The 26,845-nt window shown below is 38.5% G+C and overlaps 1 protein-coding gene across 2 annotated transcripts; it reads left to right on the top strand.

The window, feature by feature from the left end:
• Positions 1 to 3,884: 3,884 nt before the first annotated feature.
• On the top strand, positions 3,885 to 24,846 carry nup35.S (nucleoporin 35kDa S homeolog). Of its 2 annotated transcripts, XM_018237424.2 has the most exons (10): positions 3,885 to 4,110; positions 7,573 to 7,731; positions 8,045 to 8,172; positions 8,349 to 8,403; positions 12,019 to 12,054; positions 17,579 to 17,720; positions 19,292 to 19,361; positions 19,440 to 19,568; positions 23,097 to 23,264; positions 24,269 to 24,846. In XM_018237424.2, exons 1-10 carry the CDS (start codon positions 4,080 to 4,082, stop codon positions 24,344 to 24,346), a joined length of 996 nt encoding a protein of 331 aa, XP_018092913.1. In that variant the 5' UTR covers positions 3,885 to 4,079; the 3' UTR covers positions 24,347 to 24,846.
• The last annotated feature ends 1,999 nt before the right edge of the window (positions 24,847 to 26,845 follow it).

Here is a 26,845-nt window from a genome sequence, read left to right on the forward strand (position 1 = left end):
TCATTTGTACATTATATCAGACTTGCCCTGTGTAAACAATTCCAGTTTAAAGTTTCGTTGGGTAAAAAAACAAAAAACTCAAAGATCGAAGTTCATCAATTTGAATCCCTCAAAATGATTCCCAGTGCACATAAACACACACCCAAATCAACCTATCTATAGGCTCAAAAAGGAAGCATTCCAGAAGATGCCCACATGCCACTCTCTCTGTATGGTGGGCTTCTGAATTCAGGCACAACGTTACTGGTAACAGCTACAAATGTGGAAATTCATGAACCATTAAACATAACTGTAAAACACTTTGCATTTTTGATATTATTTTTTACATCATGTATTGTGACAAGCGGACTGCCTGTACAAGTAATTTTTGGGGTTAATTAGCTATGGTAGCCAGGTAAGCAAAGGATCCGGGGCATAGAGACAAGGACACAGTACAGAAACACAGGTTTATTTAGGAAAACTCTCAACATAACTTTCAACATAAAGTCACTGGCATACAGGAACACAGTTCATCAGAGTTTTTACAGCACACATTCAAAGACTTTTCCCCACACTGGGGTTCTCACCATATAGGTTGGCTTCCACACTCTGGAATATTCAGGATTCTCACTAAGCCCCTTTTACTCTCCCCTCCAGGGACACAAATTCACCAGCTTCTGGCCTGGCTCACCTTCTGGCTTTCCTCAATCACTTTAGACTCAATCTCAATAACCTGGTCACGTCTTCCTCTGGGAGTTCCTAACACAGACAGGTAACCTTCCTGATCTGTGCCCTGCTAAGAGAGACCTTCCTAACACTTAACTATGATTAAATACTTTTCTACAGAACAGCCTGTGGAAAGTGAGCTCCAACATGCAAACTGGATCACTGGAATGGATTGTCTGTTCCTTCCAGAACACTATAGCTTCCAGGGCCAGACCATTATATACTTTAAACAGAGAAACCATTCCCTGCTCAGGCACATCTCCCTTGGAGCTTTCAACTCCTACAAGGGAGACATTGAAGGCAAAACCCACCTTTTTACACTTGGGGGCAGATTTACATAGGGTCGAATATTGAGGGTTAATTAACCCTCGATATTCGACTGCCGAATGCAAATCCTTTGACTTCAAATATCGAAGACGAAAGATTTACCGCAAATCGTTCGATCAAGCGATTAAATCTTTCGAATTGTTCGATTCAAAGGATTTTAATCCATCGATCAAACGATTTTTCTTCGACCTAAAAATTGTTACAAAGCCTATGGGGACCTTCCCCATAGGCTAACATGGCACCTTGGTAGGTTTTAGGTGGCGAACTAGGGGGTCGAAGTTTTTTTTAAAGAGACAGTACTTCGACTATTGAATGGTCGAATATTCGAACGATTTTTAGTTTGAATCGTTCGATTCGAAGTCGAAGCCAAAGGTCGAAGTAGCCAATTCGATCGTCGAAGTAGCCAAAAAAATACTTCGAAATTCAAAGTTTTTTTTATTCAATTCCTTCACTCGAGCTAAGTAAATGGGCCCCTAGGTGTTCTACAGTATATATATTAAGTTGATTAGTATAGTTGACAGTCAGCTGGTATATCATTTTATGATACAGCTCAGTTACACATTAGTGCATACTGCAACTATTGGATTAATAATTTTCAATTCACCATAAGATAGATGGTGAAAATAAGGCCATACATGGACCCATAAAAGTTGCTAACTGGCCCATCTAGCTGTAGGCCATGGGCACACCAACGGTAGTCTCTGCTGCTCTCAGCTTGTGTATTTTTGCAGACTAAGAGACCTGCTCTATTCATCTCAGCCGTATTCATCTGAGTGCAGTCACATGCAGTGAAGCGGAGGTAAGCCTAGGGTTGACCCGGAGAGCCCGGTTTTCGTGAGGGCTGTCCAGGTCAAAACTGCCTGCCTAGTTTTCCTAACTTGGAAAACCGGGCAGGATTCCCTAAAATTGATGCTGCGACTGGCCAATATCCGATCCTGGCGTCATAGCTCTGCCCAGCACTACATCATCTTTCCACCCACACAGGGGCGATCCTGGCCCCTCCGCTGCCTGAGGCAGAAGCAGTTGCTGCTGCCCCCCTCCCCCAGAAATTCGCTCTTAAAGTACCAGGAGCAGCATTTTTGCTGCCCCTGGTACCTAGTGGGGCGCTGCCGCTTGAACGACAGCCTCAACTTGCCTCATTGGCGAAGCACCACTGCACCGACAACATCACCACCCCTCCCCTGTAACTTCATTGGACTGCCCCCACCCAGACTTCCCTTCTGGGAAAGGTGGCAAACCTAGGACAGCCCGAAGATGCCCCCTTTCATGTATTTAGGCTGACATCTGCTACCGCTTTGCTGTGTGAGTGCACGCAGGCAGATCTAATTCAGATCAGTTGAGACGGGGCACGCCACACAGAGTAGATACGGATACGCAGGATGAGAGCAGCAGAGCCTACATTCAGTGTGCCTGTGACCTTATCTGACACCCTGCATGACAGGTGCTGTAAAGATTGGATAGATATCTGTCTGGCAGGTTAAAGAAATCCTGTCAGACAGGACAGCATTTGTATGTTGATGTGGTCCTCTCCCAGGGCCGGGCCGAACCAGCCGGGCGCCCCAGGCAACCCCGCTGGCCGCATCGGCCCCCTCCGCCGCACGCATGCGCACTCAAACGCGTGCATGCGCGCAAATGAGCACAACAAGAAAAACTGCAGACCGGACTGGGGTAGGCATCAGTGAAAGGTACGTGTCTGGCGCCCCTCAAGCTTTGTGCCCTAGGCACATGCCTACTCTGCCTACCCCAGTTCCGGCCCTGTCCTCTCCCGATGGGTCTCCAAAGAGCCATAGTATGAGCTCATCTTTGGCTCTAGGGCGAAGTAATTGGATCTGTCTAGTCTGATGGTAGCCTAGTTTGACAAAGATCAGCTTACATGGCAAGGACTTTCCATTAGTGATGGACAAATCTGACAGTTTTGCAAAACTGCAAAAATTCGCCAAAATGCATTAAAGTCTATGGAAGTCAAATTTTTTGTCGCGCAACAATTTTTTTCATTGATTGAAATCTATCTGTGTCATTTTTTTAGCCAAAATGCGGTTAAAAATTTCACTCATTACTACTTACCATGTGTGCCCACTTTTAGATTCACATACAATTAGGAACCTAGAGCTTATATATTTTGGCCAAAGTGTGGTATTAACACATGTAACATTGCATTGCCACTTCTGCTCTGTTGTAAATATTTGGTATGTTTCAAAAGTGTTGTTCACTTTTACACATAACAGCTTTTGTATAAAAAAATAAGAATTTACCAGTGCATTACTCATTAAGATATAGAAGAATTGTGATGCAAAAAGTAGTGTTTCAGGATTATTTATTGAATATGTCTGCAAAAATCCTAATAATCCCTCCCTTCTCTTCCACTTCCTCTTCCCTGAATTGCCTGGCTGTGCAGGGGAGCTGGTGGTACTCAGCTCACTGCACTGTAGGACAGGAACCAATCAGCAGCTAGAAGGACCTGATAGGGAACTGAAGCCTGTCTTCGCTTGTGTGACTGCAGGGCTGTGATTGGCTGTCCCCTCCTACTGTGCTTCTGGTAGGGACACGTCCACCCCTCATTTGAAACACAGACAGGGACCAGAGAACATCTATAGGGAGCTCCAATAAAGGGGCTATTTGTAAAGATATTAATTTTAGCACCATGTAAAAGCAACACCATGTATTACTTATAATTGCCTACAAAATTAGGGTTTTTTCACTTATCCTATATCTCCTTCTAAGTGACCTGTGCAGATTATGTCCACCTCTTTATTGCTGTTTATTTCATCTATGCACTGTTCTTATTTACACACATATCTCTGATGTATGGAGGCTACAGCCAAATCTCAAATCCCAACATCATATCATTAAAAGAGACAAAACAAATTAATTTCGGTATTTCTTGTTCTTAAAACAGATTAGCCACGTCTCTAGTAGGAAGCAAAGATATTGGATAGCGTGTCGGGCTCCCGGAAGTGACGTACTCCCCTGAACGCCCTACGTTTTCTCAGCTGATCACTCTTCCCTAGAATTTGATTTGCGCGGCTTAATCTGGATTTCCTGGAAGCATGATGGCCGCTTTCTCCATGGAGCCTATGGGTGAGTTTATGCGCCTAGTGCTGGTGAGACTATAGGGACAATGAGAATTTAGGACGAAGTAGTTCTATACACACTTTAGTTAGCGTTCGTCTCCTCCTGTACACGTGACTCGTGCTGCCACACCGCGCTCGGCTGTGATAATACCAGGGAGCTGAAATATGGCAGCCGGGGGTTGGAACACTCATTAATAAGTCAAGGCGCGCGTAGTGAATATCATTACGGAAAGCATTTTAGGACATCATTAGGAAAACGCACGTTCCCCCATTCGTTCTCATAATGGATAATGTCCTAAAATGGTTTCCGTAGATCCTATACGCCAGAAGTGTCCAAATTGTAACCCTCATCTGGGCGTTGTAGTTGGATAGAGAGTCTATTCATCCCTCTCACTTATGTAAACCATATTTTTCTCCCCCAGTTTTTCATCATTACAAAGTCATGGTTCTATCGCACAGCTTCTCGTTAGTAGAATAAACTGCTTTATAAAATGTATTCAATGCAGGAGAGGGAGACTGGGATTGGAATTCGGCAGGAGAGTCCATAGGTGTCCATTAATCGTTAACTGGATGTAATTCCCTCTAATCTGTAACCTCTGTAATGACAGCTGTGGGAAATGTACGATTGAAGGTTACTCACTGTGCATATTACAAGTAAACAAGTGGCACATCAGCAGAATCTGGAAAGAGACCTGGCAGCCAAACAGTTAAAGGAACAGTAACACCAAAAATGGAAGTAATGAAAATATAATGTACTGTTGTGCTTGACTGGTAAAACAGGTGTGTTTGCTTCAGAAACACTACTATAATTTATATAATGAGCATCTGTGTAGCCACGGGGGCAACCATTCAAAGCTGGAAAAGGTACAGGATACACAGCAGATAACCAATACATTCTGTAGCATACAATGGGTTTCTTCAGAACTTATGTTATCTACTATTTGTCCTATGTTGAATGGCTGCCCCCATAGCTATACAGCAGCTTCATTATATAAACTAGAGTTGTTTTTCCGAAGCAAACACACCAGTTTTACCAGTTCTATGCTCCAGTACATTATATTGTCATGCCTTTAAACATTTTTTGGTGTTCCTTTAAACAGTGACAACCCCCCCCCCCCCATCCATGGGCTTTTTATATGGACAAGAAGGAGAAATTCACCGTCACGCAAGACTTTTTGCAGGGGGAGCCTTTGCTGTTTAATAATGCAGAAGTGCAACGTTTGATATGAAACATTGCACTTCCGCTTTATTAAACGGCAAGGGCTTGCCCTCAAACAGAAGTAATGTGTGCCAGTGATTTTCTTCTTCTTGGCTACATTGGACATTGCAGACCTATCATTGTGTGCCAAGCTACAAATACTGGGTGAAGTAAGGGTGTGCGGTTGCTCCACATGTTCCTGTTGCTTTTTAAATGGATGTCATAAAACCCAAATGTGTATTTGCTTTTGTTTTTGCCTTCTGCAAGGGTACTTCGGGCTCCCTTCGGTTTTAGCCTTGCTAGAGCTGCACTTGTGTGGCACTCCACGTGATCAAAGCTTCCTTATCCCTCCTGTTTTGTTCTAATCCTCTCACAAGAAGCCATACTCACTGTAGTGTGGGGATTGGTCCGCTGCATGATGTGGAAAAGGAACTTCCCAAAGCACAGACTTCTTTCTACATATTTTTCATATCATCCTATACATAATAAAACCATCAAAACACATAACCTGTGATTGTCTTAAAGGACATGTAAATCCTAGATTTTCCTACCATGCATGTAAGTTGGGCACATCTTCCCCACCCAAGCCACATTATTTGTACTGCATATACCCCTCCATTTGCCAGCACCATCACATTTTCCTAAAACATATAGCAGCTTTCACCTTGCGGCCATTTTCCCCTCTAACACATCATCAGAATGCAGAGTTACACAGGCACAACTTCCTTTGATAAAAAGTTCTGCTGGGGTTGATCACTGTAATGGTTAAAGGAGAAGAAAACCCTGTACCCCACCCCATGTAGACCCTCCCCCCAGGCTAACTGCCCCCCGGGGAAATGCCACATACTTTATACTTGCCTCTCGTCGCAGATTCTGTCAGCGGACTTTACGGCATCCATTTTCAGGAAAGGTGGTTAGGAGAAAAAAATAGGATCAGACATCTAAATCAGAGTTTCTATGGGAACAAGTAATGCTATCTCTTCATTGGCTGTTAGACTGGAGGGTGTGTTCAGTCATCTGAATTGAGAACTGTGCATGCTCACAAGCCAACAGCCAAAGCAAATTCTTGTATTGTTACTGCTACTTTTTATTAATTATCTTTTAATTCAAGCCCTATCCTATACATATTCCAGTCTCTTATTCAAATCAATACATGGTTGCTAGAGTAATTTGGACCCTAGCAACCAGATGAAATTGAAAATAGCAGAGTTGCTGAATAAAAAGCTAAAGAACGCAAAAAACACAAACTGCAAAATGTCTCAGAATATCTCTCTCTACATCAGGGATCCCCAACCCTTTTTTACCCATGCGCTACATTCAAGTGTACCGTAAAAACTGTTTGAGAGTCACACAAGCAAAAGAAAATTCATTGGGAATGCTAAATAGGGGCTGTGATAGTTGAAATTATAATCCCTTGTGGACTGATAGCCTGTAGGAGGCTCTGTTGGAGTAAACCTGTATCTTCATGCCTCAAAAACTTGATATTTAAGACAGGAACTTCAAAATGGACCCTTATGAGGCCGCTGGGAGCAACATCAATGGGAGTAGGCAAAAAAACTATTTGGGTATTTAGAAAAGTTAACAATTAAGTGAATATCTCCACTCCATAAAACAATTTATGTAAGGGATCAATGTACTGGGTTGGTAATAAAACACCATGAAGACTGTTTTTAAAGTGGGAGTGCACCATTGCTTATATTACACAAGTTTCAATGCATGTGACATCCCTAATGCTGTATACAAGGATAAATATATTGTTATATGTATTATATTAAATGTATTATATTAAATGCTGTTATTTAACATATTAAACATAAATTGTTGTTTTGAAAGATTAAAAGGTTTGCATCTTAAATGGGATGTGAATCCAGAAATAAATTTTTTACCTAAGACATGAAAATGTAATTCTAAGCAACTTTCCAATATTTATTCACAACATTCTTTCAAATTTTTAGTGGTTTAAATTTAATTGTAAATTTCTCCTCCAGCAAAGACAGGCCTGTTAATCTGCTGCATTGTTTTAAAAGTCTTGCAGGGCAGAGGATAGAAAGGGCAGACAGATAATGATTTTGGTAACAAATACATTTACAAATCATTTTGAAATCGGTGAAAATGTTTCTAGAATTTATACTGGAAATTTGGTTAAAACATAAAATTCTTTTATTGTACAAAGTTATTCTGAGGTTTATTTTTAATTCATGTTTTTGTGATTTATTATATTTTAATTAGTTGTTATATGTAATTTTATTTTTCTCCTCTTTGTAAATGCAGGTGCTGAACCAATGTCACTTGGATCACCAACATCTCCAAAACCCAGTGCTGGTGCCCAGTTCCTGCCTGGCTTTTTACTGGGGGATATACCAACACCTGTAACACCACAGCCACGTCCATCCTTAGGGGTTATGGAAATGCGGTCACCTTTATTTTCAGGTAATTTAGAAGAGAATTGTATATTTTTCTTCGTAGCAAATGTAACTGACTTTGAAATGTATTAACATTATACATTCTGACACCTGTGCAAAAGCTACACATTCTGATCTCCCATGAGCATTCAAATTAACGTCTGCTGTTGTCTTGCCTGTCTCCAACTCTGCCAGGCTTTTTGCTGACTTTACTCCTCTGTTCCCTGGTGCAGTTTTTCTAAGCATTATGTCCAAGCTTGATGAAATACTTTTTGGACTATTATCCTAGTGATTTAAAAGTTTCTATTGCATTTCTTACATTGCTGTCTCTCTCTATTTAGGTGGCTCACCCCCTCAACCCGTAGTTCCTACTCATAAAGACAAGAGCGGGGCACCACCTGTTAGAAGTATATATGATGACATTGCAAGTCCAGGTCTTGGTTCTACACCTCTGAATGCAAGGAAGACGGTAAATTAACAGTAGTAAATGAGTGATCTTATATTCTGAAAGGGTAAAAACAGAAAGGATGATAGATATCACTTTCAACGTAGTTTGTGTGTGTTGGGGTTTTTTAAGTCAAACCAATGTATAACACTATTTGTCTCAGATATGAATGAGCACAGTTTTTCCATTTCGTTATGCAGGCCAACTTTTCTGTGTTGCACACTCCACTTTCTGGAGTTATGCCGTCAAGTCCAGGTGAGATTTATGTATTTAATTTTTGCACTTAAGTTTTTCTAGTTCTGTTTGCAGTTTAGTTTATTTTATTTTATTTATATTATTTATGTATCTAGAATTTGTTATAGTATGCACAAGCTGTTACACATATACTGTTCTGTGTACATTTATGATCACAGTGGCACTGATCCTTATATAAGCTAGTACAGGTATAGGATCAGTTATACCATTATCCAGAAAGCTCCGAATTAAGGAAAGGTTGTATCCCATAGACACCATTTTATCCAAATAATACATATTTTTAGAAACAATTTCCTCTTGCTCTGTAAATAATAAAAAAATACCTTGTACTTGATCCCAACTCAGATATAATTAATCCTTATTGGAAGCGAAACCAGCCTATTGGGTTTATTTAATGTTTACGTGATTTTCTAGTAGATTTAAGTAATGGATATCCAAATTACAAACAGATCCCTTATCTGGAAAATCCAAGGTCCCCAGCATTCTGGATAACGGGTCCCATACCTGTACAGTGTTAGTAACACACACATTTATTAAGTCATATTGGTTTTGGTACACACACTGGGTGCATGGGTTATCTTCAGTTTAGATTTGGTGGCAAGAAATATGGAATATGAAGCTATCAAAAAGTAGGACTATAGCACAAGTCATCTGCATTTTTATTACTCACTGGTCGGGTCATATGTTGCATGCAATAGTGATGATATAACTGTGGAAGGGACTGTCACAATTTTAAAATTGCCTTATTACTTTTAGGTGCATATTTACTAAAACTGCAGACAAACATCACTGGAGATGTTGCCCATAGCAACCAGTCAGCAATAGATTTGAACAGTCGCCTACAAGTTAGAAAACAAAAGGAAAGATCTGCTTGGATGCTATGGGCAACATCACCTGTTTGCTTCTAATGTTGATAAATAACCCCCTGAAAGTCTTAAGGCAAAATTTACATTTTGACAGTCCTTTCCACAGTTATCACTACTGCAGACAACATATGACCCTGACCAATGAATAAGAAAAATATAAATGTACACAGATGACACCTGCTATTGTCCTGCTTTCTGACTGAATCAGACTGATAAGGGTTGCTTTCACCTGTGCCACAGAGCTATAAAACACTTGATATTTTCCTGTTTGCCATTAAATGTTACTGTTCTAAAAACAACAATGTTTGCCCAGGTCTAAGAACCTATAGCAAACTCTTGGATGTTTACTTTTTCATAATTTGACCAGTTAAGAGTACCTGCTTATTGGTTTCTGTACAAAAACATTTGTATCAAATCATAAACCTTTTGTGACATCACCCCTAAGAATCATGTACAGAGGTCTGGCATTTGACAAGAGGCCACACTGCTTAATGGTAAATGATATCCTTTTACGGAGTGGCTCATTTAATCACTTCTCTTTAGTGTATGTTTAGATTATGCTAAGCTGGCGGTCACCAAATGAGCTGATCTTTTCCAGATAGCCCTTCAAATTGAGCTGGGTCATATATACAGATCTACACTGCCATATCAGAATTGTATCTGTCTTGGCTAGCAGCTTCTGCTGAGGGCAGCTAAAATGCTTTTGCCTGTAGGCGAACACTGTGGCTACTGACATTTCAGCAAGCCTTGTTTTTATAAATGGATAAATGGGTTAAGTATCACATTTGCTCAGGGGCTAATCCCTGCAGCATTCCTTAATGCTTATTTCTGATGAAGGGTACACTACAGGATACATTGAATTACTCTTACATTGTTTTAATATCACACTCACTCGTCCAAGGTAGAAACCAATCACAACCTGGAAATATTCTTAAACGCTGAATTTCAAATATTGGGAGGTGAGGAGAGTTGTTCTTTTCTGGGTCTCTAGGTATCTCTGCCATATTCCACAACCCTAGGTCTTCTCCTAGAAAGCATACATGATCCTGAAGTTTACTTCTGGACCAGAAGTGATGTCAAAGCTAAGGCTAGTGCCATTTGGGGGGTTGAAATTGGCCTGCTGAAATAAACAGAGTATCAACAACTACACTGGTATTAGCATCCTGTATTGACTGCACCTGGCACCATTGTGTCGGCTCTGGTACAGTCACACATGGGGTTTCAGTGCCAGAATACAAAGACTTGAGTTTCTTTCCCGAAATTTGTTGTGTGTGCCTGCACTAAATCCAGCACAATGGTTCTGGATGGAGGCAGGACAGGTGGCTAATGCCCACATAGGGGCTGGTTCTTGATTCCTGATATTTCTGCAGGTTAATTTCAGCCCCTGCTTAGTGAACTAAGTACTAGTTCTATTCAGTCAGGTGGCAACAAAGATTGCCTGCCCCTGAAACATTGCATGCTTTTTACAAATAAAAATTCAAGGGCTGGTGCCCTGCTTGAAAGTGCTGCGTTGTGCTGTTTTGATATTTTTGCGAGGGTGCCGTTTCTTTGTACTTATTGGGCAGAAGTGAGAAGAGAAGCTAGGGTATGCAGGCGATATTCTCTCTCCGGCAACAAAAAGGCATCTCATGGTTGGCGTTTGCCGCTTGCTTGTTCTTTGGCACACGCTTTGGACATCTTTATAGAAATGCTGAAGGTGGTGCTCTTAATGTGGATGAGCCTGATCGCCCTGTATTAGTATCTTCTGAAGATTTAGGTGATGCGTTTTACAGATGTATTTATTTGGAATTTCCGTCTGAAAACTTGATTTTTTAGATCTATTTATTTATTTTTTTTGCCCGAAAACCACAAACTTTTTTTTTTTTTCTCCAACGAAACCCATTGCAGATCAAGATATCTTCTGGACTTCTCCCATTGACTTATAAACAACCTCGGCAGGTCTGAGATGCCAGATTTTCGTATTCAGACTTTTTCAATCCTCTGGGTATAATAAATCACAAATTTTTTTCACTAAAAATTAGGTTTTTATAGTAAAGAAAACTTGAATTTTTCAAGTCTTGGCAGCTGGACTTTAATAAATAACCCCCATAGTGTTTCAAATATCATATATAATATAATGCAAATAGTATCTGAAAGTTGGAATCATGGCTCTTGTATTTGTACTGTATTTTGAGAATAAACCAGTGGTTCTAAACACACTGACTGTATGTTGTTAATAGATTAATGACATATATACTCTGTAAGGTGCACCTGTTAAAACTGAAAACCCAAAGATTAATTCATTTTGTGATTTTTGTCGGAGGAACGTGAATACATTCTAGGCTTTATTTAAGTGTAAACTGCTTTTTTGCTTCCTTTTTAGCCTATCTCACAATAGTCTTACTAGCTGGTTTGTTCAGTTACTATCCATGTCCTAAGTGAGTATCATAAATGAGAATAATTTAGTGTGTTAAGGAATGTACGGTGCTCTTTGCATAGTAGGAGGAAAATAAACAGTTTTAAGATCTGTAGCTTCATGCCCAAATTGATGTATATTAACAGCTAGAAATAAAAGCTGTTGTTTGCAGATGATTAATGTTGCTGGGGTAATTATGGAACCTTTTAGAAGTCTCAACATTACACCTATATAGTGTATAAGTTACAATTATGATCTTTCATAGTTATAAGATCTCAAATATCAATCGTTTGTTACTTTTCTAGATCTATATATCTTGTTTCAGAGCTGTTTTCTTTTTTTATATATTTACAGAAAGTAGAAATTTCTCTGGCAGCAGAAAAAGGGCAGGTAATGTTGCTGAAAAGCTACTTGGACATTGTGTTATGTTTAATTTTACTTCTCCCTTTTATCAATAAGTGAATGTCACAGATGACTTGTTAAGCTTTACGCCACATATTAACTTAGGAAAAATTTTTTAAAATATCAAAGATCCCCCAAACCAGTATTTGAAAGGTAATCTTTGGCTGTCCGTGTATCTTACCCCCTGCATGTGTTCTCAGCTCAGTGATTGGGGCTGATCTGCATGTGTGATCTGCAAAATCGTAGGTTATATTAAAGGAGAACTAAAGGTTAACTAAAGAAGTAGGCTGGAAAGGCAAATAACTATAAAACTATAAAAAAACAAATAATGAAAACCAATTGAAAGTTGCTTAGAATTGGCCATTCTATAACACAGTAAAAGTTAACTAAAAGATGAACCACCACCAGATAATTACGGTACTACATGACAGCACAGAAACCATTTCAACTAGCATCAGTAATTAATAATCGGCCTTGTAGCATCAGAATTTAATAATCGGCCTTGTAGCATTCACTAATATTACAGGCCAACCTCATTTTCTGCTTGATAATTTGCAACAACCCATAAGCTCACCTTCTCAACAGCTGCTCAGAGCCCACTGAGCATGTGCGTGTTACAGACACTTTCCAAGATAGTGACCACCTGTGAAAAGTTTGAAGTCCTGGATCATTGCTGCTATTGAGAAGCTGAAACTTTAGGCTGGTGCAATAAGTTCAGTATATAAAATGGCATTTGTAGCCATATTAGTATTTAGGGTTTAGTTCTCCTTTAAGGGCTACAATACCATTATATGTATTCAGAGTAGTTGGTAATAACTGTGCTTTCACAGTTTTCTGGTAATTTTCCTATTATACTTGGAAAAAACTTTGAGAACTGGTTCTGTTGATTCTGTGCAGGCATGGATTTCACTTGCCACTCCCTTAAAAACAAATGCTTTTAAAGGAGAATGAAGTCTAACGTTCCCCCAATCCTTGAGTGTAATGACATACCTGATTTCCAGGCTTGGTACCCAGCTGATGTGTTTCAGTGAGTGAGCTGTGTTTAAGTGAGCACCAAGGATGTCTTTTCCTGCTCCCAAATTTATGGAATTGTGTGACAGTAATAGTATTACTGTGATTTTAGGTTGGTAGGAAAATTGATATATTTAGCCTGATGTTATCTTTAATCAGATGCATGAAAGGGATCAGATACATGATTGAGCTCGCTAGACAAGTTGCTATTTTGCAGATGAAACACTGGTTTTCATTTACCATTCCTTGGGTACAAGTTGGTACAAAACCCTAGTGCCCATGCAGCAAGGACTTCACCTGGCCCAATGGTGTGTGCTGACCATGCTTGGCATCATGCCCAGGTCAAGATGAAGAGCAAAGCATTGTCTGGTACAAGAAAGCCCTGTATTTAGTCTGCCGTAGCCAGATAGTATGACCAGAACTCCCTACTCCCTAGCCCTTTCTCCCAACAGTAGGGACACACTAGCTTGAACATTTGAATGACATGCAAGCTTGGGGCATTTCATGGGACACCCACCTGCTGACATCTCTATGAGGCACTTATGAATCCGCGCAGTGCTTCATTTAGAGTGTGCAATGTTTTGGCTTTGAAGGAGAAAAGTCTAGCGCGTAAGTGATTGAGCTTCTCTAAAGCCATATATACCTTCCTCGAAGTTAGAAGAAACAGTACTATGAAAAAGTTTGGAACCCCTCCCAATTCTTTAGAGTTTGGTTTATTATTTGCTGAGCTTTCAAAGTAGCAACTTCCTTTTAATATATAACGTTCCTTATTTCAGTAGCGACATAAAGTTTATTGGATTAACAGAAAATATGCATCATAACAAAATTAGACAGGCGCAACAATTTGGGCACCCCAACAGATATATTACATCAATACTTAGGTGAGACACCTTCTACATTCCTTACAGTTGAAACGGACCATTTAAACCTCTGAGATAGCTTTTTGTAGCCTTCCTCTAAACCATGATACTGAACAATTGTTTTCAGCTCTTTAGAGAGTTGCTTTGAGGATCCCATGCTGTCACTCTTCAAAGGAGAGTCAAACGGAACCACAACTTGCAATTGGCCACCTAAAATACACACTTGCCTATGAAGTTCAAGGCTTAACAAGCTAATCCAACCAATTTGGTGTTACCAGTAATGGGTATTGAGCCGTTACATGCATTCAAATAAGCAAAATTTCAAGGGTACCCAAATTTTTGCACAGCCAGTTTTTCACATTTGATTTAATTTCTTACAAATGAATACTGCTTCACTAAAAATGTTTGTTCAGAAAACGCCCCAGTACTCATGTTCCTGGGAAATAAAGACATACCATTGTTTTTTTGTGTTGAAAGTGGAGTAAATTATTATGCAGGCTGAGAGGGGTTCTTTAACTTTTTCATATGACTATCACTATGGCTGATGTGCACATCTTGGTTTGGCATAATTGGGTAAAGCGAATACATTAATTACCTAGCAATAATTTAAATATGGTGAAGTAATATGAAATTATTGTATAATTCTTCAATCCCTAAGGCACTTGGGTCGCTCAGTATAATATTAAAGATGCTACCGACCGTATTGTGTTTCCACATTCTAATCGTGCACTTAATTTAGCAGAAATGGTATATGCAGAGGGGGTAATTTAAACAAATACAGATCTACCTGCTGCCTAATGGCCAAACTAGCAGAACATTGATCTCAATAATTGCTGGAGCTTTATATGTGCAGTTGTTAGAGAGAGAATATTTGGTGCATTAGCAATGACTTTATAAGGTGTAAACAATATCTAAATGATGGCAATAATGAATGTTTGTTGCTGAAATATGCTTTTTTGTACTGCTTGTATGAAATGTTTTCTTTTGAGTTTCAGTAGATGGCACTGTTGCACCATAAGGTAGTTTAGAAGCTGACAATGGAAAGCCATTACAGGATCTTTTTGGTGCTGTGCAACATGTAAATAGCTTTGTAATTACACATGGAAAAACTGAGAGGAACCATTCTAAGAATAAATATTCCAGTGTCTCTAGATTATACTTAAAGGGGTTGTTCACCTTTGAGATAACTTTTAGTATGATGTAGAGAGTGATAGTCTGAGACAGTTTGCAATTTATTTTCATTTTTTATTATTGAAGGTTTTTGAGTTATTTAGCTTTTTCTTCAGCAGCTCTTTAATTTGCAGCTTAACCAATCTTGTAACTAGGGTCCAATATACCTTAGTAACCATGCACTGATTTGAATATGAAATGACTGAAATATGAATAGGAGAGCATCTGAATAGAAGGATCAGTAATAAAAAGTAACAATACATTTCTAGCCTTACAGAGCATTTGTTTTTTTTAGAAGGAAGTCAGCGATGCTCATTTGAAATATGCAAAGAGTCAGAAGAAAAAGGCAACTCTAAAAAATAAATACTGAAAACTAGTTGAAAAGTTGCTTAGAATTGGCTGTTCTATAGCATAATAAAAGTTACCTTAAAGGTGAAGCACTCCTTTAAATATATAATACTGAGATTGATTGTTTAGACATCGATTCTCTTGGAATAATCTAAAATGCTAAATATTTTGGTTGTGTTTTTTTTTTTTTTTTTTCAATTTATCGAGTGTAAGTAACCATGGTTGCTGAAGCCATAAAAATAAAAAGTTAGGGGAGCAAGTGCTTTTATACAGATTCTAAAGCTCTGTGGTGCCTAATATCTTAATATTTTGGGTACAAGTTTAGTGGGGCATGTAATGCAAGAAACATCACTAGCCACCGACTTTATATATTAACCATACTTACTGGATCCCCCAAATAATTGCCCTTATGGGTGATCTGAGAGACTCGTCACTTTCCAAGTATCAACAAGCTTCTTTATTAAGAGAGATTAGATTAAGGAATAAGGGCAGAAACTTAAAAAAAAATGTAGGTTTCTATTACAATACTTTAATAATAGTGTATTGCTGGAAGTAGCCACAGTCTTTTATTAGTAATATGAGTCCATTGGCCCTTAAAGTGCCAGTTTAGAGAAGATTGACTCCATGCATAAATATGTTTCTTGTAAATCTACCACATCTGAAGAAAATGCATGAATAGTCTATAAAAAAAATATCTTTATAAACATCGCTGGGTGACATTGCTTGACACATAACTCATTGAAACAAATGTATTATAAGAACTAGTGTACCCCCCATAATTAAAATATAAATATTTTAGAAGACTCCTCCGAGTTTCATGACCTGTACAGAAGCATTTGCTGACTGTCACTGCTTCCTTTTATATCCGCTCCTTGTGGAGTTCTAATAGTGTTATTTTTACAACAGAAAAACGTATTCCTTCTGCAAAGATTTACATTGCACACTCCAGCCTGCTGTATGCAGTGTACCCTTTGATCTCTCCTTCACTAGTTTATTCGTATAGGTATTTACTGACAGGAACTGATCTATAGCTTCCCATTTTGCTTACAAGCATACTACTTTGAAAGTATATGTGATTCTGTGTAAGAAGTGATCAAGGCAGGCAGGTTGTAAGCATCACAGGAAGATGTGAATTAATTTCCCTTTTGGTAGACTGTATGTACCGCGGTATACTCAATAACACTAATTTGTCGGGAAAAGATGAAAGGCAGCTACGTAAACCGACACAGCAGTCAGAAAGAGATTTATTATACCATTCCAAAAGTAAACCTTAGCCAGGGAGGAAGCAGTTCAGGCAAGGGAAGCTTCAATGTTTTATAGCACAGCAATATTTTAATGAGGAAAAGGATTTGCAGCAGTTATGCCCTCATCATATGCTAAATGAGATGAAGAGGAAGGCAATTTTTAAAAGTGTAAATTAGTAAGCATTATATTACAAAAAAAATTCATATGATGGGTAATTAAAATGTTATACCTAAAAATTTTTTGCCCATTTTAAACCCTCTTCTTGGTTTTACTAAGCTTTAATCCTTTTCATGGAGCCCCTAGCTCCCCTCCTGAGCCACATTATCGACCAGCTGTCATACATTACTGCACTGCTGTATCAAAAAGAATGCAGAGAAAACGCTTGGACCCTCTCCCACCGAGGGTGTATACTTGGGTCATATTAAATAACCCATGATAAAGCAGGGTTCTGCTGTATCAAGAATAATGCAGAGGATATCCTTCAAGATCCTCCCACTTTCCTTTACTGTCTGTCCAGTTTAGAAAAGGATGGAGCTGAACTATATGAAAGTTAGCCGGCAGTAAATGTGCCAGTCAGATGCAGTATGTTTGAAGTATATTTGCCAAAAATTTTACATGACATTACATTGGAGGTGTCCAGGTTCCATTTGTTTAGTTTTTATTTCATTTGTATAGCTTATGATAGCAGGTCTGTGTTTGTCTAATTTTACATGCAAATGCATTTTGATGCATAATTATTTTTCAGATTGTGGCCACCATATCTTTTCATTCTTTTCATTCAAAATTCTCATTTTATTCAAGTGTATTATTGGCATGCAGCCTCTTTTCATCCTGTACATGTCTTTCTGCATGTGAAATTATTTGATGTCTTTGAACAGCTTCAAGTGTCTTTAGTCCTGCAACCATTGGACAAAAGAGAAAAAACACCCTATCCCCTGCTCAGATGGATCCCTTTTATACACAAGGTGATGCCCTGACTTCTGATGACCAGCTGGATGATACTTGGGTGACTGTATATGGGTAAGTGTTTTGCTTTTAAATATATTTAACCCGTCTGGGAACAATTCTGAAGAAAACCTTCCAACACATTGGGGCACATTTACTAAGGGTCGAACATCGAGGCTTAATTAATCCTCGATATTCGACCATAAAGTAAACTCTTTCGACTTCGAATATCGACGGATTTTAATCCATCGATCGAACGATTTTCCTTTGATCAGAAATTGGTTAGAAAGCTTATGGGGAAGGTCCCCATAGGCTAACATTGGTACTCGGTAGGTTTTAGGTGGCGAAGTAGGTAGTCAAAGTTTTTTTTTAAAGAGACAGTAATTCAAATGGTCGAATAGTCAAACGATTTTTAGTTCGATTCGTGGTCGAAGTAGCCAATTCGATGGTCGAAATAGCCAAAAAAAAACTTCGAGATTCGAAGTTTTTTTCATTCGAATCCTTCACTCGAGCTTAGTAAATGTGCCCCATTGTGTCAGCTGGGCTTGACAGTACCATGAGTATGTTGTGACAGTAAAATCCATTGCTTCCAATCTTTCTGATCTTGGTGTAATTAAGGGTAAGGGCACACGGGGAGATTCGTGTAGATTTAGTCGCATGGAGACTAATCGTCTCTTCTTCTGGGCGTCAATCTCCCCGATCTGCCTTCCAGTAACTTCCCGCTGGCTATAATGAAAAATCGCCAGCGGTATGGCACTTGTGGCACTTCGTTTTCCGAAGTTGCCTCACGAGTAAACTGCAGGCGACTTCGGAAAATGAATATCCCCGTGTACCCTTACCCTAAAGCTGGCCATAGATGCAAAGATCCGGTCATACGAATCATTGTACGATCGGATTTCCCCATCTCCCGACCTGCCACTAACCGTTCAGATCAAAGTCTTACCAGTCAGATCAAATAAAGTAGTTAAAGAACAGATCAGCCAATGTTCTGCCCCTGACAGCAATCGTAAGATATCTATGTCCGACAAAGCTAGTGACAGTCTCCCACTGAAAATCGTACGATCGGCAATACACGCAGAGGTATTACTCGCAGCCGACAGTAACTTTCTAACCTGTCCGATTGACCAAAACTACGGATCTCTGCCGGACGAAAAATGTCGGGACTCTCCACACACGTTCTGAAAATCGTACGAATCCTTGATTCGTACGATCAAATCTTTGCATCTATGGCCATCTTAAGAGAGGTTATATAACTAGCAGCATTGTTTTTCAATATGGTAATCCACAGTAGGCAATCGTATGTTTGATTTTAAACAGCCAAGCAGTAAATACTACCTGCTGATGTTTTTTATGGTTTAGTTCAACTTGAGATTGTTAGATTATCTCCTTGGTCCTTTACCTGAGCAGGAGGCTAGAAACACATTTTGAGATATGAAGATCAAAGCTTATATCATTGAGTCAGAGGCTGATGTAGCTTTAGTCAATACAGCCAGACTGGTTCAAAAGATAAAGTAATATAAAGCTCAGTAGCTGTAAGCAATTCCTGCTGAAACATGGGGGAATAGTTTTATTGCTGTTTCTTTGTGTAGGCTATGCGCACAAAGTAAGCCTGTTTATTTAACCAATCACACTTACCTTCTTTCTAGGTTTCCACAAGCTTCTGCTTCCTATATTTTACTACAGTTTGCACAGTATGGGAACATCATAAAGCATGTGGTAAGAATATTAATAAATATTTTTACTATCTACAACAAGAGCAAATGTCAGATCTTAATTAACATGTCTGTTTAACAGATGTCAAACAATGGTAACTGGATGCATATACAATATCAGTCAAAATTACAGGCCAGAAAAGCACTCAGTAAAGATGGAAGGATTTTTGGCGAAAGCATAATGATTGGAGTAAAACCTTGTATAGATAAGGTAAGAATGATGTAAACAATACCCCTGGTGGGGTTTCTATCTATCTATATCTCAGACATGTCAAATCTGACATGGAACTTGACATAGTGTCCATTTCACAGGTACCCCTAGTCATCTGGCTTGTGTGCTGATAAACTTCAGTCTCTCTTTACTGCTGCACTGCAAGTTGGTGTGATATTGCCCCCTCCCTTCTCCCCACAGCTGCCCATCAGCAGAACAATGGGAAGGGAACCAGATAACAGCTGCCTGGTAGAAATGAGAACATCACTCAATAGTAAAAATCCATGTCCCACTATGACACCTTCAGTTACATTGAGTAGAAGAAACAACAGTCTGCCAGAAAGCAGTTCCATCCTAAAGTCAGTCTCAAATATTACATCTAAAAAATTACACTTGTTGGGTTAGGAATGACATTTTACATCAGGAGTACCCATACTTTTCTAATGTGAGGTCTACTTTTAGTGATGTACCATTATGATCTACATCCATAAAAGCATTAGCATTCTGTTCCATGGAAAACTTTACTTAAATATTGATTGATAGGAAATTGTGTATTGCTATAATTAACAAACCACTATTTCTTATGTAACCTTAACATAATAAATATCTGAATGAAAAGCATTAAATAGGAGGGTGATTTAGAGGAGCATTAAATAGGAGGGTGATTTAGAGGAGCATTAAATAGGAGGGTGATTTAGAGGAGCTGTTTGCTGACAGTGTCTCACCTGCTAAAGGTCTACTGGTAGATCCCAATCTACTTTTTGGGCACCCCTCTTTTACATGGTAGAGTGAATTATTAGCAGTGTAAACAGTGTAATTTAGAAATAAAAACTGCACCATAAAAATCATAACAGAATCCCTTTGACAGTAAGTGCTGATTGTACTGACTATGAAGATTTTCATTCATACAATAGTGCTGATTGTACTATTCATGGGAGGTAAATGGTAAAGGGGCAGTATACACCCTTTTCAACATCTACCAATTAACGCTTGCGATTAACATATTTTTGGGCTGTTATACTAATGAAGAAAAATAGAGCTACGTCTTACGCATAAGACGTTGAGACATTTTGTGCATACAGCTACTAAAAATGCCTTACCCTTTAAACAAAACAGGGATTGTTTGTCCATATATTGCAATATATTTAAGCTGGCCAACTACGTCAAAGTCATCCCATATCTGGCCAGTCCTATGCTCAATTTTCATCTGATTCATTAAGAATTCTATTGCTTCATTATACATTTTACAAAGGGACTACATTTTACCCGCAACTTGCTTGCTGCTTTCAAAGTAAAGCTCCCAAACTTGGTTGTCCTTTTATTAGACACCAGTGGGATCACCTGACTATAGCTGGGAGGGGTGGGAGCTACAACATGGAGCTGGTCACTGCTCCTGTATAACTATAACAAACAAGGGAAAGTTGTGCTCACCACAAATTTTTAAAACCATTAGACATATAGACAAATACAAGAGTCCTCTGCACTCAAATTCTGGATTCGGTGCATCCCTAATTTTGAGTTGAACGACAAGTGATTGCGAAGTCTTGGAAATTGTACAAATTTTAAATAGACATTTGCACATTTTGGAGCAGGATGATGAAGTTATTGTAGAAAGATCTCTCTTTTAGGCATAGTAGAAATTTTAAGGATAGGTTTACACAGAGCCATTACAGAACACAAAATCTAGTATACAATTTATAAAAATGATGTGAAGGTGAAACCAGGACATACCGGACAGTAATGTTTCAAAATCCACTTGGCTCACGAATAAAACAAAGGGCTGCTTTAGATGTGGAGCCTGTCAGGCATGTCCGTGGAAAGATAAAGCAGTCACAATCGAAGGTAGATCTGACACTAAGGAATACAAAATAAAACAACATTACCAAAACAGGTGTAATATACATTATGAAATTTGAATGTGGAAATAATTATGTGGGGAAAAACCAAAAGAGAATTTAGATGGAGAGTCCTGCAACATATTGGTTATGTGGAGCACAAATGAGGGTTTCACCTTCACACCATTTTTATAAATTGTATACTAGATTTCATGTTCTCTAGTTAGTATTATCAAGAAAAAACTAATTTTATTATAAAGGGTTTCCAATTATTGAGGGAGAGAAATAGGCAGGTTGTGGCATAAATATGGAAGAAACAATGTAACAACAATAAATAAAAAAATAAATCAAATACTGATAAACAGAACAATATGAATACAGGAATACTGAGACTATTTGAAATGTAATCAATTATGGAGTGGATAATGAATTCATTCTAAAAGTTGATTAGTTCATATATTACTACATTATAAGTATAGACAACGATCACAGTAGCAAATTAATTCAGTACACTTTGCAAGTGTGGGCATGGCATTCTCAGAAGGGATTAAAAATAGTTTAGCTTAACAATACCACACTTCCGGTAGTCTTAGACAGCGAAATGTGGGCAAAGCATGCACACAAGGAGTATTGGCAAGAACAGTGCCGCACTTCTGGTAGATACAGATAGCACGTAACTTTTGGTCCGGATGTGACGTCTAAAGTAGACCCTGAACCTCGCTGCGAATTGAGGCGCTATCCTATACCTATTTAGATCTCGGTATGCAGTGCACCCATCACTTATGCTCCTGATGAAGCTGAACAATCAGCGAAGCGCGTAGGGTAGCATAGGTGGAGGACATGGTCCTGCGCTTTGAAGGTTAAAATCAGAGAGTCTTTATATGTATGGGTAGTATGTATTAAAGGTTAAGCAACATTATTACAACCGTTATCTGAACTGGTTTGCATGTAACAACAGGACAAAAGTGTTTTTTGAATCCATTTTGCCCTTGTTTGTTTCAATTTTGTGAATAGTAAGTCTTGGAAATCACCTTTTATTAACTTTGAGCTGGTGAAAGTTTAAAATGGATTGGATCATTTGTAATGAGAAGCTGACCAGTATCCTGTCAGATAAACAGCAAGCATTTAATCAAATCTGGCAGCAGTGGAGTCAATACAGATTTCAAGGTGCTCTGTCTAGCCACTTAGTTTATAATGGTTTTGAGATAGTGTCAAACATAATACCTGTAGGGACTTCTGAGTGATTAAAATTAAGACTGTCATAACATTCTAGGGGTAACTTTATTTTGACTTGTTTTTCTTTCCCTTTTTTTCTTTTCTCCCTATTTTGTTTTAGTTTAAATGTAATATTTATAAACTATAAATGACACGTTGAATCAGAGTTTAAAGTATGTCATATTCTTATGGCATATGATTATTCTAATAAGACATAATACATATTACTGGTATGCAAAATGAAATGTTTGCTTGTAGGTCTGAACATTGTAACAAGAACATATGAATACATGTGAAAATTGAATAAAAATCAGCCAGTCGTTTTCACTATAACATCCCTCAGATATGGGACTGTCGCTGTTTTACATGTATTTTAATTATGTGCTTTTGTCCTTGACCATTTCAAACATTTTTTTTGTCTCATATTTATCAGATTTTATTATAAGGCGGTAACCATTGTATGCCTTCTCTCACTCAGAGTGTAATGGAAGCCTATGAAAAAGTAACAACACCTTCTGTGTCATCAGTCTTCACACCACCAGTAAAGTGCATAGGGACTCCTACACAATCTGCTGGCACTCCAAGAGCCGCATCCATGAGACCCCTTGCTGCTACTTACAAAACACCTGCTAGTGCAGATTATCAGGTAGTGTTTGCTAACTCTATTTGCCAAGTATTGGCACCACCCCAATATACTATGCAACCTAATTTTCTTACATTTCTGTGCATAGCATTAATAATAAATGCAGACTTTGGTGCTTATCGGGCAGCTGAATGCTTTACTACTTTACAAATGTAAAATCATTTTTTTTTTAAAACGTTTTGTCCCTTTCACCTATTGATCAAGTGACCAGGCTGTACTCTGTTTCCCCTGAGGAAGATCACTGTGATATGATCGAAATATTGGAATTTCTTTAAACTGAGCCTGTTGAGTGTGGTATTTTTTATTTTATATATTTATAAATCACAAAAAAAATCAAATCCTACTACTTCCCTAAAGCTAATGTTCATGTCAAACTTTGGTAAATCATCCCTCCCAGTCAAATGTTATTGGAATAAATTAATTTGTGCTGATCTGTTCCACCTGCTGTTAGGCTGGGAAGTATAATGCTAAATATCCAACCTCACCACTCACTACTCATAATAGTTGCTGAAAACAAGTAAGGGTAATTATGCTTGGAGTGGTTATTAGATAGGATTGTGTACTGGAGCTGCTTGAGAGTGGTTTTGCCAAATACAGTGTACAACTATTCTCACACATGTCTTACCCACTCCCAGTATCCTGAAAATTTTCTCCACCTCTAAACCTCTTTAGACACCCATATTGAGGGGCTTAAATGTTTTAGAATGCTGAAAATGGGTGAGAAAAGTGTCAAAACGAGTATAGTGTGTTAGCGAGGTTATATGAGCAATATGAACTTTGTAAAAAAAAGTTAATAGTTTAATGAAAAGAACCATTTAAAGTGGACCTGTCACCCAGACCATGTAGTGTATGTGCAGGGATGGCACAGGTACATATATGTTTAGTTATAGTAGTTCTGCAGCTTTGTTATAGTACAATAATGTCCTTTAACAAGAGCCTTGAAAGATATACAGTACTTATAAATAGCATGGCAAAAAAATAACTTTTTAAAATATTTTTTTTTTAAGGTTGTGACTGATAAACCAGCTCCTCGAAAGGATGAAAGCATTGTATCAAAAGCAATGGAGTATATGTTCGGCTGGTAGCATTTTCCCTTCTGCTCTGCCTGCTGCCAAGGTCCTTGGTTAGTTGTATAACCATAAATGACAGACCGCTAGTGCAGTGGATTTTGCCTTATAATCCCCTGCTGAAATGAGCTTTGGCTTGTACGCTGCTTTTCCTGTATAAATATGTAGATATATAAAATCTCTGTATCATACTTTACTTTTACAAAGTAATTGTCGTTCTTTTGATCATGTCCAAACTCTCACGAAGATCTACATACATGATCACATCCATTTCCTTAATATCCAAATTCCTTTTAATCTGCTTCTTGGTCCCAGGCTGGTTGCCAATGCACCATTACATTTATATGGTCTTCAGTTATGGGAACTTATGTGGCCAGCCTTTATCATTCTCTTATTGATTTATGGCCATTTATCTGATTGATTTTAAGTTTGGAAACTGTCATTTAACACAAGTGTCTTCTATTACTGTCATCTTTTAATGTTTTATCCTGTTTTCAAATAAATTTGGTTAAATTGTATTCTGTGTGTTACATCAAATTAATTGGAAATTGTATTTTTTTAACGTAACAGTCTTTGCACACAAGCTTGTTTCCTCCTTCTGAGACAGTTTCTTGTTGCTTTGGAAGAATACTTGTGTTTTGTCTCGGCATTGCATTCTGTTGCACTTTTCCCAGCTAGTTCACCATTACCTTTCATTTTACTATGATGTAGACTAGAAATCCCCAACCCCACATTCAATTGTAAAACATTTGAAAATGTTCCTGGGGATGCCAAATAAGGCTGTGATTGGCTATTTGGCACCCCCTTTGTGGACTGGCAGCCTATACATGACATGTTTTGGGCCAACAGCCCTTCATCAAAGTGTTATAACACTTTGATGAAGGGCTGTTAGCCCGAAACATGTTGTGGAAATAAAACACTTTTGCAGCAAGATCTGCTTATGGCTTTTTCCTAGTAAACCTTTGGATATTTTGCACTTTATGTCCACACCTGAGGCGGGGGAATTAAAAGCCTAGAGATATATATCTCTCTCTCTATCTCTCTCTCTCATTCAGCTCATATTCAAATGACCAGCAAAAAGAAATGTCTTCTATGAGCTGAATATTGTACTGTATGTGTCAGAGAACACCACAGCTTCATTATGCAGGTAATCCACTTGAAAATGGAACTAAAATGTTCTGAAAGCTTGCGATGATTATCTTAGTTAGCCAATAATGGTATCAATTTTGTACCACCTTTTTGTTGTTTTTTTTTTTTTTTTTATTGCCCTGTGACAGGCTGACATGGTACAACGACTTTAATTACAACGGATATACAGAGATACTTTTTATACCAATTGATATTATTTGAGAAGTAGTATGCCTGACAGTGCAAAATATGAAATATTCACCTCAGTTGCAGGTATATCCAATATTTACAATATTTACTCATACTACTTATTTATTAATTGCATTGTGCTGTTATTGGTAGGTACATTTGGTAATCCAAATACAGTATTACTGTATGTAATTAGACAAAAATAGATTTTAATATTAAGTCCATAGCATTATCGTTCATCCAAAGCAATAATCCGAGAACCATGGGCGGATTTTCAATAAGGGAGGAAATAAGGAACTGGAACGTCGGATGGTGTCGCAGCAAACGTCAGACAAGGGGTGTCGCGTCGGACGCTGCGATTACATCCGACATTTCCATCTCTTGCCTTATTTCCGTCGCATCCGACTTGACGCCTGCATTTTTGCACAGCACGTTGGATCGCGCCAAAATCGCCCGTGGAGTTCCTCCCTAGGGCTTGGGAAGACTGATCCTCCCCAAACCTGCCTTACAAAAAAAATATCTGAATCAAATGTGCAAAGATATCACTTCGCATCTCGTGGGAATACCACACGTTTGCAGGACAGCCCCTCTGCGAGCCAAGCACAGTGTCTGTCCCAAACTTATTCAGAAGTCTTCACGTCCCCCCTCCTGCACACTTTTGTTGGAATTACTGTAGTTGAAATCAAAGGTCAGTGTTTAATGTGCATTCTGCATGCAGTTTCTACTTCTTAACTTTAGAAATGCTTTCCTTCTCGACAAGTAGTTGTGAACTCTGGATTCTCCCGAACAGGCATTCTCAATACCCCCCCCTCAATATTTTATTACAGTTCTGTCTCTTGCTGCCCATATTTCCAAGCTAACAGGGCAAACCAAGCAGATCTGTTAAAAAATTTCTTACAGGATGATCTTAGGTTACATTTGTGTGTTGCATTAAGATTTATAAATATTTAATTGTGACGACTATATTTTGTAATAAAATGCCTTCAAAATTCAAGATGCAAGTTTGATCAAAATGCAGAAATATGTGAAATATCTTCGCATTAGTGTTTGTCATGATTACTTTCACTTATATTTACCATAGAACCAATGAAATATGTACAAGAAACTTAATGAGTAACTGGGTTAATTTAAAGGCTCCGTGCAAATGAATTAAAGATTTTATGCAAGAAACAAAAATTATAGTACTCTTTACTGTAGCTG

The sequence above is a fragment of the Xenopus laevis genome, chromosome 9_10S, assembly GCF_017654675.1.
Source record: "Xenopus laevis strain J_2021 chromosome 9_10S, Xenopus_laevis_v10.1, whole genome shotgun sequence".
In the NCBI taxonomy this organism is placed as follows: Eukaryota; Metazoa; Chordata; class Amphibia; order Anura; family Pipidae; genus Xenopus; species Xenopus laevis.

Coding starts and splice junctions, on each gene's coding strand:
- nup35.S (XM_018237424.2), top strand. CDS start 4,080: ATGATGGCCGCTTTCTCCATGGAGCCTATGG. Junction 4,111..7,572: donor TTTCTCCATGGAGCCTATGG/GTGAGTTTATGC, acceptor TTGTAAATGCAG/GTGCTGAACCAATGTCACTT. Junction 8,173..8,348: donor CTCTGAATGCAAGGAAGACG/GTAAATTAACAG, acceptor TTCGTTATGCAG/GCCAACTTTTCTGTGTTGCA.